The 12,807-nt window shown below is 37.2% G+C and overlaps 2 protein-coding genes across 10 annotated transcripts in view; one reads left to right on the top strand and one right to left on the bottom strand.

The window, feature by feature from the left end:
• Nucleotides 1–9,027, top strand: part of LOC122086414 (protein DETOXIFICATION 42-like) — a 14,401-nt gene extending 5,374 nt beyond the window's left edge. For 8 of the 9 annotated variants that reach the window (XM_042655206.1, XM_042655205.1, XM_042655201.1 and 5 more), the window contains 12 exons: nucleotides 59–180; nucleotides 2,710–2,919; nucleotides 3,269–3,441; nucleotides 4,658–4,793; nucleotides 4,993–5,089; nucleotides 5,211–5,311; nucleotides 6,414–6,577; nucleotides 7,734–7,805; nucleotides 7,888–8,004; nucleotides 8,101–8,196; nucleotides 8,301–8,422; nucleotides 8,701–9,027. In XM_042655206.1, coding sequence (XP_042511140.1) covers nucleotides 59–180; nucleotides 2,710–2,919; nucleotides 3,269–3,441; nucleotides 4,658–4,793; nucleotides 4,993–5,089; nucleotides 5,211–5,311; nucleotides 6,414–6,577; nucleotides 7,734–7,805; nucleotides 7,888–8,004; nucleotides 8,101–8,196; nucleotides 8,301–8,422; nucleotides 8,701–8,773 — 1,483 coding nt within the window. In that variant the 3' untranslated portion in view covers nucleotides 8,774–9,027. The remainder of the gene's footprint in view (nucleotides 1–58; nucleotides 181–2,709; nucleotides 2,920–3,268; nucleotides 3,442–4,657; nucleotides 4,794–4,992; nucleotides 5,090–5,210; nucleotides 5,312–6,413; nucleotides 6,578–7,733; nucleotides 7,806–7,887; nucleotides 8,005–8,100; nucleotides 8,197–8,300; nucleotides 8,423–8,700) is intronic. The other variant, XM_042655200.1, reaches the window with a different exon arrangement.
• Nucleotides 9,028–11,006: 1,979 nt separating this feature from the next.
• LOC122085758 (probable receptor-like protein kinase At4g10390) lies at nucleotides 11,007–12,462 on the bottom strand. The gene is made up of 2 exons (XM_042654326.1): nucleotides 12,022–12,462; nucleotides 11,007–11,904 (listed from the first exon to the last, which is right to left on the bottom strand). Exons 1-2 carry the CDS (start codon nucleotides 12,416–12,418, stop codon nucleotides 11,204–11,206), a joined length of 1,098 nt encoding a protein of 365 aa, XP_042510260.1. The 5' UTR covers nucleotides 12,419–12,462; the 3' UTR covers nucleotides 11,007–11,203.
• Nucleotides 12,463–12,807: the final 345 nt, after the last annotated feature.

Genomic DNA, 12,807 nt, shown 5'->3' with positions numbered 1-12,807 from the left:
TACTGAAGATCGGAAAGGTTATAGTTGCTAATGATTGATTCCACAATTCAATGGCTAGGCATGTTTTAAAGACGGATGAGCTTGGGTTGGAGATAGCCCGAATTGCATTTCCTGCAGCCATGGCTTTGACAGCTGATCCAATTGCTTCCCTAATTGACACTGCATTCATTGGCCAAATAGGTATGTGCTTCAATCTCTGTTTCTTGAGCTTGTGAATACTAATTATGCTTGCAAGAGTCAAGACGTCCTCCAACAGTCTAACTTATGTCTTTACTGTTCTATTGTTTGACACTAATTGACTTGTTCATCCTCCTGTTCTGGATGCAACAGTGTCTCAGTCTGTTTCTCTCCCTCATCCATTCTTGCCTGTGTGTAGTGAATGTATTGATTGATTCTGCGATTTAGCACTGAACTTTAGCTATACTATTAGTATTAGTCTTGGTGTAGTTATATTCCCAAATGTTATAGTAGCGCAGAAGAATGGTCTTGAACATCATAAACAGGCCTCCGGGGTATGATCTTTCCAGGATAGTCAAAACTTGTCCCTTCTCACTGATAACAACTAAATGCATCCTTGACCAGGCAATATAAATAACGTTTACCCTAATTAAGAAGTAATGTAGAACCAGTTCCCAATTAGACAATTAGGACTAATTCCACAGCAGGGTCTTTCTTGGTTGAATAACTCTTCAAATATGTGGTTAAATTGAAGACTGAATGAATATCAAAACTTGGACAGAAGCTGATGAACTGATATGGAAATCCAGGGGTCTGAAATCTGCTGCAAAAAAATATGGAAAAAACTGAACCACAAGGTATCTCCTTGTCTCCTCCAGCCAACATCTGATGAGGCAGCAGTGGGGTACACTTCTAAGGGCCAAATAAGTATCTCAGCAGCAGCACGGCTCCTTCAATTGGATCTCAGATGAGCAGAAAATCTCAGAACAGCAAACACTTACAGGGTATCGATTGAAGAAGGGGATAAGGGGAGGGGGATAGGGTAGTCTCTCTCAGACTCAGGTCTCTCAACCACGGCTTCTCACGTTGTTTAGTGTGTCACCAATGGCATCTCACTCACAGAGCAAGCAGAAAGCTATATAATTAACAAAATAAAGAATCCTAATAAGAGGAAACTACTAACAACCTGTAAAAAGAAACTAATCTTTAGCTAATAGACCATATAAAAACTTCCTAAAAAAAAAAAAGGGGTCAAATTTTCTTCCACACATGGCCATTTAATCTTCCATTGATCTCCAAGCTAGCTGGCTGTCGGGCCCACCAATCTCTTTAATAATTAGCCTATGCAAGCTAGTTCTTCTCCAAAAAAAGACTACACTGCTGACGAAATCTGATCTCTTATGATATACTCCTCAGAACTAGAAATCTGGCCTTGGATTGTTCTCCATTGAACCAACCAAGAACCTGGCCACATCAGACCAATGTGTCTCCCACAGCGATTCTGGACTGGTTTTGGGGCTTGTTCCTGTGCCTGCACTTGTGCTGGAACCTGTGACCTTCATCAGGAAGTCTTTCTATGTAGTTACAACCCAAAAGGTTAAGTTTTTAGTGTAAAGGCCCAATTGATATGTGAAGTCATCCAACTCCTAGCTTCAATAGAAGACTGGGCGACACCAATGGGAAGGTTCTGGGCTTTCAGTTTATGTTGAAACTCACTCACGAAGAAGAAGGGTTGCTGAACATCGTGTTTTTGAAGTCTATTCATTATTCCTCTTCAGGGTAGTTTGGGTATTACGAAGCATGGAGTACTGGTGATGTCATTACTTAACAGCCCTTTCTCACGGACTGGGATGATGGCTAGAATCTTTCAAATTAGAGGGGGGGGGGAGTGATATTTTCCAAACTAGCTAGGGGGGAACTTGATATTACGACTAGGTACAGGGGAGGGGAGTGATATTTTCTCTTAATTTATTAGCATGCAGGCATTACATAACTAGTGAACAGTTCCGATTTGACAATGCTAGGAATTAGGTGGCAGTTGTTGTTACAATCTGGAATATTGACGTTTTTACAGTTTTAGGACTTTTTTTTAATGGATTACAGCATTAGGACTTCTCTTGATGTTAAACAGAATGACTGTACACATGCCTTCTGGATGGCATTCCAGTATATTTCGGATAAGCCACTTGCTTACATTTACTTCTTCAAGACTTCTGTCTACTTTCCTAATTCAACATTGATCTGGATCTTTATTCATACGACTGAATAGTTGAATATTTTCGTTGCTCACATATAATTAGCTTTCTTAAGTAGGGAGACAAAAGCTAGATAGTTCTTACAGTGAAAGACTATATTAACTAATGAAGGTTTGAATTCTAGTAGTATGCATTTGAAGAAGGACTGCTTCTTCACATGCTTTTCAACTCTACTGCATACTGGAGACTTGTAATTGTTGCACTTTCATGTCAGGTTCTAGATTTTGTCTCTTGACTGAAATGGTAAAAAATGTCCACCAAAATATGGTCTATTTCGGTGCAAAACCAAAACATTGAAGATCCCTGAATTTGCATTCCATTTCATTTCGACAATGTATTACAACCGAATATTTTGTCCAAATTACGGTATTTCAACCGAATTTTTGAACTATACTTTTAGTAGACAGTTACTTTATCTCTGTATAAAGATACTTTAATAGATTAACTTTTAGTTAATGTCTATAATTAACTGCCTGTTGTGACCTTTTATTTACAGGTCCAGTGGAGCTTGCTGCTGTGGGAGTGTCTATTGCTTTGTTTAATCAAGTATCACGGATTGCAATATTCCCACTTGTCAGTATCACAACTTCTTTCGTTGCAGAGGAAGAAACGGCTGGAAGACTGAGCCCTGATGACCAGGAAAATGAAAACTTGGAAACAGGGTTTGCTCTAAACAGTGAAATGAAAGAGTTGATTCCAAAATCTAGTATGATTTCTTTCTTTTTCTTACTTTTTCCCCTCTTTGTCATTTTCAAGGACTAGTTGACATGGGCCAATAGAGTGCATTAAAGTTTCATAAGAATCCCCCTTCTCTCTCTATCTGCATTTTTATTATTGGTACATGGTAGCCCAAAAGATTCAGTTATCCCGATTTACTTAATTTTTTTTTTTCTTTGGGTGTTTTTTTTTTTTTTTGGGGGGTGGGGGACTTTTCTAGAAGTGACTTTGGATGTGTTTTATGGTAGTATCCTAATTCCTAAATAACCACATCGAGAATTAACATGCCTAAGTTATGTGGTAACCTCCTTATCAGATTTTGATAAAAGCATGTACAGTTTCAGAACCTCCTGGTGGTAGAAATTCAGGCCTGTCCAAGTTTCAGCATGAGAAGAGGAAAATCCCATCAGCATCATCGGCATTGGTTATTGGAGGCGTGCTTGGCCTTGTCCAAGCCATAGTCCTAATTTTTGGATCAAAACCTCTCTTAAATTTCATGGGAGTTAAATCAGTAAGTGTAGTGGTTTTGGTCTATTATCTACATTATTTTTGTTTGTTTTGCAGTTATATTTGCCAATATGTTGAATGTGTCTTGTTTCTGTGATAATGCATTACCACCACTACTCTACATATATCTACCTTTTCAATCTTTGATACTTTGGCAATCTCGTGGAAACCAGCTTGGAAGGAATATATATAGGATCCTTAAGAACCTAATAAAAGGATATGGATTCAGCAACAATTAAGTATAAGGGTGGAGAATCCCCTCATGCGTGTGCACGCACACACACATGCTGCTTCTTGGAGGATACCTTAGTGATGCATGAGAGAGTTAGCTCCTTGGTGAGTTTGGGTTATTTTTTGTGTTGGTTTTGCCATTTGGAAGTGTTAAGTTCTGTGGCTTGAATCCTATGCTAACATGGTAACACTCCGAATGCCATGTGCCAATATGCCATCAATGTGCTTCTGTGGCTATCTGCTCCATGGTTCTTGCAGTTGGAATTTCTTTAGTCCTTTTGGTTCCCTTGTACACTATATCTTGTAGGGATTTATTGGTAGCAAGGATTGGCATCATGATTTGTAATTGTTGGTCAACACTGGTCTTGATTGTTCTGGTTTGGGCAGTCAAACAAAGAACCAGCTGATCCTAGGAGACAACCTGATGTATTGTATATACGGAGTTTGGATCAGTCAAATGAGATTCTAATACAATACTAATTACAAATCCTTGGTTGTTAGAGAAGTTATTGCCATTTGTCTTTCAAATCTATAAACAGGCCTAAAATCTGCTTGTTCTGAGTAGATCCACTAAATGTGCTGGGTTGGAAACTGAAAACCTCTTGGGGAGAGCATTTTTGTTTGGGTAAAGGAAGAATTGGTTCTTAGGGAGTTCTTTACTGCAGCAGGTAGGGTAGGCGTTATACCCATTTTAATGGCATATTCATGTTTTTGGAGTTTAAAAGTTAGAACTAATAGAAGTTTAAATTTAGAATAGGATATGTTACAAATTCTATCATGTCATCGTCCATTACTCCTGCCATTTATTTGTCCAAAGATGACTATGGTTACCTTCCATGATATAAAGTCGAAGAACACTGCTACCATTGATATATATATATATATATATATAGATGCTCAAGTTTCTATTTCCCTACATTTGACATACCAATGCATGTGTCGCTAATTATTATGTAATGATAAATAACAAGACTTCTTAATGCATATAGGATTCCCCTATGCTCCACCCAGCACAACAATACTTGACATTGAGGTCATTTGGTGCTCCTGCAGTTCTTCTCTCACTTGCCATGCAAGGGGTGTTTCGAGGATTTAAAGATACAAAAACTCCTTTATATGCTACTGGTAAGCAGAGATCGTTTTTGTCTGTTCCAATGCAAAGTTCATTTTTTAAAGTTAAAATTCAAAACTCAGTATGCATTGGGTCTTGCTGATCAAGATAGCAATTAGTCCCGCAGACATGCATAAACAAAAAATAATTGATTTTGAGTTTCAAATAAACTGCATATATATCCAACTCATATGGATTCCTGGTTCATTGTAGTGGCTGGAGATGTGGCAAATATCATTTTAGATCCTATTCTTATGTTCGTTTTCCGTTTGGGTGTCAGTGGCGCAGCCATTGCCCATGTTATTTCTCAGTAAGTTATATCTGTTGATTTTCATAGGTCTCATTCTCTCTTTCTTTTTTGGTATGCTGGATTTTGGTATTCTCTTTTTAGGAAGTCAATTTTTTTGTCACATTATATGTTGTCATTTTAGGTACCTAATTTCATTAATACTGTTATGGACGTTGATGAAGAAAGTTGACCTTGTGTCACCAAGTCTCAAAGATTTGAAACTCGGCAGGTTTCTTAAAAATGGTCAGTGTCAGTGAAGTTCCCTGTGTATTTTTCCTTTAAGGTTACCATCTAGATTTCATATTCTTTTGTGATTTTATGGATTACCACCTTTGATTTATGCTGGGAGAAAAAAAAAAAAAAAAAAGGGGAAACCACCTGCTTGATTGAAAGGTAATGCAACACTACTGAAGTCAATTAGCGTAAAATACGCACGATTCCTTTCAATCTTCTAGAGTGATCTAGACAGAGTTGGAAATTTAAAAAACTGATGAAACAGAACTTGCTGATTGAAGTACTTTGTTGTTGGAATCTTATTTGGACTTAATAACTAGAATAAGAGAGGTCATCCTCTAGGAATCCACTTTGTACAATTTACAGTACATTAATGAGTGAGATTACTGCTCTATTTATGGACTTTGGAATATCTCTATTCCTATTCCTTTTCATTTTCCCTCTAGGATTATCCAACTCCTAATAAGAATTAAAACAATTAAATTAGAAAATGAAAGGACCTGTCGATTTCAAAGAGGGTCAAGTAGTCCCAAACAACTAGCTTAAAAGAACTTTTAATTGCAAATCCTATTAGAAATAGGACTCTTTGCAAGTAAAAAATATAGTAATTAAATATAAACTAAGACACTTTTTAGAAAGAACCATGGCTGACCCATAACTAAGAAAGGAACGTAATAATATTGTGCTCGTGTGGGACCCATTGCCCTTTAAGGTAGCCAAGGTTCTGCAGCTGTTAAGCCCTTTACTTGGGTTCTCTAAATTGATCGATTGTGGAGTATTAGAAAAACTTAATCTTTTCTTTCTTTCTTTCTTCTTCTTATATAAGTTTGACCAAATATATAACTTTTGAGCTAGAGTGCTGAAGGTAAGTCTCAGAGTATTGAGTTGTTTGTTTAAAGATCGTCTATATTTAGCCATATGATTAAATGCCTTTGAAATTCACCTGAGCGATGTTGGTCTTCATGATGCTGGTTTCATGTTACTGTTCTTCCGTTTGGAAGAATTCAGGATGTTTGCATCATTTAATATCATTAACTTTCCCATAATTTTCTTTTTTGACACTTTTGTTTCACTCCCTGATGGCATATTTTGTTTTTGTCCTTGGACTCAGGAGGTTTATTGTTAGTGAGGGTGATAGCTGTGACATTCTGTGTGACCCTGGCAGCATCAATGGCTGCACGGTTGGGACCGACACCCATGGCTGCATTTCAAGTCTGCTTGCAGGTTTGGTTGGCGGCATCTCTTCTTGCTGATGGGTTGGCTGTCGCTGGACAGGTAACATATTCATTTTTATCTTTTGAATCTGACTTGTATGGTCAAAGTTTAAATAAACATCATCTGGCCATTTCAACAGTGGTAATTCACATTGACACATTTTTTTTTTCTTTTTTTTTCGGGTAGAAGTAATTCACATCGACACATTAGGACCCTCTCAGGGATTTTGTTTAATTGTTCGCAACATGGCAAAAGCTGGTGATTAGCCTTGAAATTAGGATCATAGGAAACAGTGTTACAGTGGAGGTGGGACTATGTTAAATTTGGAGATTCTTCGAGAATAACTAAGTTGTCTTTTTTGATATTTCTTGCTTACAGTAAGCTATAGGGCATAACTCCTTATTTTGCCTTAATTTCTGAACTGTGTTTCATTGTCGGTTTCTCCACAATAACAGTTTTATAGCCCAAAAGCTTAAGCTATTAGTTGGAGAGGTCCAACCAATATATGAAGTCATCCAAGGACCCAAACTTAATTGATGTAGTTTTATTCCCAACACTCATACACACACCCTCTCTCTCTCTACCCCCCTTGTTGTTCCTCTTGGATGGCCACATGCATGGGACATGTGGCCCCTCATAACTGGGTTGCACATGCAATCAGAGTGTTGTTTGTGCCGATTCTGGTACCATGTTGAATTATCAATCTCAAAGGATTAAGCTACTAGGTGGAGCGGCCCAGCTCGGATAAGTCATTCAAAGTCTCAAACCTAGTCATTGTTGGATTATTCCCAAATGAACAATTCTTAATTAGTACTTTTGGTACAAACTTTTATTTTATGTGGTCCTTGTTTCCCAATTTTCATCAGGTAATGTTTATTTGTCCATATAAATATATATATATATATATATATATATATATTTGGATAGGTAATCCCCTAGGAGAGTTGGAACTTGTGACCTCTTAATTGTGTGAGGTATTGGTCCTTGACAACTGAGCTACCTCTTCGGGGTTTTTATTCATCCACTTTAGTTTATGCTTCATATGCCTTCTTACAAGTAACTACTACCTAAAACTGTCAGTCTTAGATTACTTTCTGTTTCTTAGGGAATCCTGATTTGTGCGGAAGTAAAAAGCTGGAAGGGTTCATATGGACATCTTCTATTCCAAATTTCTTTAGCAAGATAAATCTACTAATATGGTATTTGGCCCTTTCAGGCAATTATTGCTAGCGCATTTGCTGAAAAGAATTATACCAAGGCAACCGCCACCGCATCAAGGGTATTACAGGTACATTGCTTTCGGGTGCTAATATCTTGTTTTGTTTTCATTGTGATTTTCTCTGGATGTGGTTAATGTATCTGTTTTGCAGTTGGGTTTTGTTCTGGGGTTGGTGCTCTCTGTTTTCTTAGGAGTTGGCTTGCAGTTTGCATCACGGTTATTCACCCAGGACATCAATGTTCTTCAGCTCATAAGTATAGGCATCCCGGTTAGTGTACTGGCGGTTTTTTCTCTTATTATTATTTTTTTATTTTACACCATTCCAAATGAAATCTGGAACTAAAATTTTCTCTTCTCACATCAGTTTGTAGCAGCTTCTCAGCCACTCAATGCCTTGGCTTTTGTTTTTGATGGTGTCAACTTTGGGGCATCTGATTTTGCATATTCTGCCTGCTCCATGGTAAGTCTAGCAGCCCTTTGTGACCCAATTTAGGAAGTAGACATTAGTAGTTATTCATTTTCTTATACACTTGATGAAATGTTCACTTTTGAGTTCTTCTTCAGGTTCTTGTAGCCATAGTGAGCATCCTGTGTGTGTTACTTCTCTCTGCAAGCAATGGTTTTGTTGGGATTTGGGTAGCTTTGACAATATATATGAGTCTTCGCACCTTTGCTGGCCTCTGGAGGTAAGTTAACTAAGCCCAATGTATTGTGTCCTAAAGATTATAAGATAATTCTTTTCTTTTATTTTGGTTAATGGATGGGATTAGAAGAGAGAACTCAGTAAGAAAACAATCCCCTCCCCCCACTCTGTGCATTTCACCTCTTTTTATTTTTGTTACCTTATGAGCTTTTTATAGTTTTGCATTCTGTAATGAAATGTAAAATTGGCCCTTCTCTCTTCCTTATAATCTGTACTGTGCATTCTGTAATTTCCTTTAATCTTGTGTCTAAATTTGTCCAGGATTGGGACTGGCAGTGGACCTTGGAGCTTTCTCAGAACCTTGTCATCACCTTTCGATGGTGACGACCTATAGCCCGAAGGGAAATTGTATATTCTTAAAGACTCCTCTAATGGAAGGAAGGATTTGATGTCTTGGGATGATGCTTTTGGCACTTATACCTGTGGTATCTTCCCTATGTTGTATATTAAGTTATTGTTTGGAGTGATATCAGTTCACCTCTCTATGATTTCTTACCCTTACAAATGTTTTGCTGAGTTGGAATGGAAGGGTAATTCTTGTAAAAATCATTTTTTTTACCCTATACTATTTTCTCTCGGGTTCGGCTACTGCTACTGATTCTTCTCTCTCCCTCTTTCCTGCACCCTTCACCCGTCCTCTCCGAATAACATCTGTAATTCAACACGGAGAATCAAGACCTTAAACATCAATGCAAAGCAAATCTGTGGAGACCCTTTGATAGCAATCTTGTATGAGAACTCTGTTTTCACCTTTTTTTTTTTTTTTTTTTTTAAGTCATAGTAAAGACTTTTCAACCATAGGCCAGGATCTTCTCACACTAAGGAGTCTTGACTACCGGAAATTCCAATATAACTATCTCACATGTTACTATGTCTCAGTAGGGCCAGCTGCAAACATAAACTGAAGAGTGACAGAAAATGGAAATTGATCAATAGGAGATGAGTTACAGTTTCGGAATATGCCTTCTGTATTTCATCTAATTTCGTCTGAAGTTTGCTCTCTTGGTATTCATAAAAAGAAACAATCAATAAAGTTCCCAGTTACGAAGGTTAGAGAGGTTCATATTATCCTTTTAACAGAAAAAGCTAATTTATCAAATTCTTTTTCATAGTTAAACCAGTTCTTGAGATCACTCAGTACACAACAGAAACAAAACCCGTTCTTGCTTGCACCCATAGGGGTGCTGGAGATGTATCAATGAGTTCTCTCTCTCTCTCTCTCTCTCTGTGCATCGGGGCACCCGGTGCACATCGACGGCTAGGAATGCATGGTCAGATGCTGCCAGCTGTTCAATGCAAACTGGGCACACTGGGGCACTGGAGAGGATATGTGTTTATCTCTCTCCTCACTCATGGTTCCTCTCCAACACCCCAGCGGTGGATAGGATCTTAATCCGTGGCCATTGATAGTTGTACTTTTCCTTCACAAATGGTGTCGAAAAAAACATTCTGCAAGATTTTTTTTTTTACTTAAATAAGTGTATTTATTAAAATAATTAAGAGAATGGTTTTTATTGCATCTCCTTTTGATCCATAATTCATCGTCATTTTTTCATCTATGAAACTGCATTCTACGACAGAATTCATAGGGATCTTGTTTTAATCTACAAAATGGAGATGGTAGGAGTTTGAAGGATAATATCATCTTTCACTTAAAATCAATATATAGTGGGACTATCTAAATGACACTTTTATATTAGTATTTAAAACATGGGACATTCTTTTGATCACTTCTTGTCCTATTTTCAAAAGTTTTTAAGTCAAACATAAAAGAAGATTTTCAAAATTATTTCATTGTCATTTTCAAAGAATTATCTGTCTTAAATTATTTGAAAGTAATTTATCATTATATCATTTTTAAGAACTATCATTGTCTTGCACATTTTTTAAAATACATACGTGGAATGACAATATTTTAGCCTTGTTGAGAGAGGAAGTCTGTTTCACTAATAGCGGAAAAATATAAGATCACATTATTTGGCACTTTAAAGGTATCAATAAAAAAATTCTCGAACTTAAAAGCTTAAATGGCAGTTTGGGTGCGCCCAAATCATTCCCGTTCCCACAACGCTTGAAAGATTTACCATCGTTTATAGGATGAAGAGGGGCATTTATGGAAGCAAGAGGGAGAAGTGTGACACTTGACCAACATGTATAGGTGAACGTAAATGCAGAGAAACTCAACTTGTATTATCTTATTAGAAAAATATTTTCCGTTTGAGGGCATACCAATGTCTGCTCTCTCTCTCTATGAAATGATATCTTTATCCCTTTGGAGAGGAGAGAGCAGATACAAAACGCCTCCCCTACTCTTGTTTCAAGCCTTGAACATGAGCATCTCATTTTTTTTTTTTTTTTTGTTTCTGGTGAGAACCTCATGGGTATTAGTAGTCATACTTTTATGTGAGAGACAATATCTTTATATGATTATTTCTTATTTCTAAATTCTTATATTATGAATGGACACAAGAGTGCTTCCTTCTTCCTTGATTCCTTTTTATGAATCGGAACAATGTTTACATCTCGAAAATTAAGTTTGGACCCTCTCTCCACATGGTGACCTCTCCACATGGAAACTTATAATTCATAGGGTATTAGATCACGAGTCAATGGTACATTAATTTTTCTGATTATACAAATGTATTTATTTTATCAATAGTCTAAATTTTAAACTTCTCGAAAGCGAAGGGATCGGGGAGCAAAATGCCGGCTCATATGCTACTTACTCTATCAAAAGCTGGTAAATCCGCTCCTCACCTATAGTTCATGTGCAACATATTTCAATTTCATTTGATTCGTCCTTGAATCCTTCCAATGCGGGGACCAAGGAGATGGATTGAATCTTCTGTGTCATAGTATACAAGATCTCAATCATGGAAGGCCTTTGGGTGGAATCCTTGTGCAGGCAAAGTGCTGCTATGTTTGCCATGGCTATAGCTTCCTCAGCATCAAAATGGCCTCCTAGATGAGTATCCATCATTTCCAGAACCTTATTTGGATCCTCCAGTACTGGGTCTGCAATTGAAATCAATAACTGTTCCCTTTCCAAACAAAAAGGTTCCAATCCTGTGAGTAACTCTAGGATGATCACCCCATAACTGTAAACATCATTATTCTTTGTTGCAATACCAGTTTTCAAGTAATGAGGATCCATATAACCTATAGAACCCATCAACGAAATCTTAGATGAGGGAACATTTGTGGATGAAAAACCCATCTTTGCAGATCCAAAGTCACATAGCTTGCAGTTAAGGTTCTCATCAAGAAGGACATTTGATGATTTGATGTCACCATTAACTATTTCAAATGTGGAGTTTGTGTGAAGGTAGTTAATGGCTTGGGCCAGTTGGTGAGCTATGGACATGCGGCTTTTCCAAGAAAGGACTGACCCTTTTTGTCCTTGATCCCTTAGTTTCTCATACAAGGTTCCATTGCTAACATATTCAAACACTAAGATACCTTCTTCTGCATCAATATATAAATTTTCATTAGCTTCAATTGACTAAAATTAATAATAAAAAAAACTCGAAAAAAATTAAAAGTCATTAAAGAGAGGGTGCCCAAGTCCTTATAAGTCTTCACCTTTTTCATCACAGTAGCCAAGAAACTTGACAATGTTTTCATGGCGGACATGAAGTAGAACTTCCAATTCTCTCTTAAACACTTCGCGGTGATGCTGGCTATCACAATGCCTCTTGAGAACTCCAAGAGTTGAATCTGTGAAATTAGCGAGATAGACGACGCTAAACCCTCCAATGCCGATAGTTTTCGAGAAATTCTTACTCATATTCTCCATATCTTTCCAAGTAAATCTATTCACCATCATCATCTTCGATCCATTTTGGCCATCCGAATGAGATAGATCATGGGTTGAGGTGGTAGTAATGGTGGTGGTGGATAAACCACCATCTTCTATATCATCTACTACACGATTGGATTTGCATCTACTCTTGAACTTGAGGAACTTGAAGAAGGCCATCCTGAAACGAATGGAAGCTCTAAGGTAAGGAATGTTGGATTGGAGTCTGTCAGTAATGGGTTTTAAAGGGGTTTCCCTGTTGTAGTTGGTATACTTTGTACTGGGAAGTCGCTAAGGCACATTTTAAGTAAAGAAATCAGGTGCGTATCACGAGCTAAATGTGTGTATTATAAAAAGAATTTAAGTAAAAAAGGAAAGATCTTTTAAATATTTGAATTGATCCTTAAACCAAACACAAACGAGTGTAGTAAAGTTATATATTGGAAAGTTGATCAGTCTAAGGTCAGAAAGAATAAAAAGGAAGCAAAATATAATGATTATAATAATGATGAAGTCAAAAAAAAAAAAAAAAAAAATGGTAGAAATGATTAAGTCAATTTCTAGCCACT

This window comes from Macadamia integrifolia, chromosome 8 (genome assembly GCF_013358625.1).
Source record: "Macadamia integrifolia cultivar HAES 741 chromosome 8, SCU_Mint_v3, whole genome shotgun sequence".
Classification (NCBI taxonomy): domain Eukaryota; kingdom Viridiplantae; phylum Streptophyta; class Magnoliopsida; order Proteales; family Proteaceae; genus Macadamia; species Macadamia integrifolia.
This window is presented reverse-complemented; position numbering and strand designations above follow the sequence as displayed.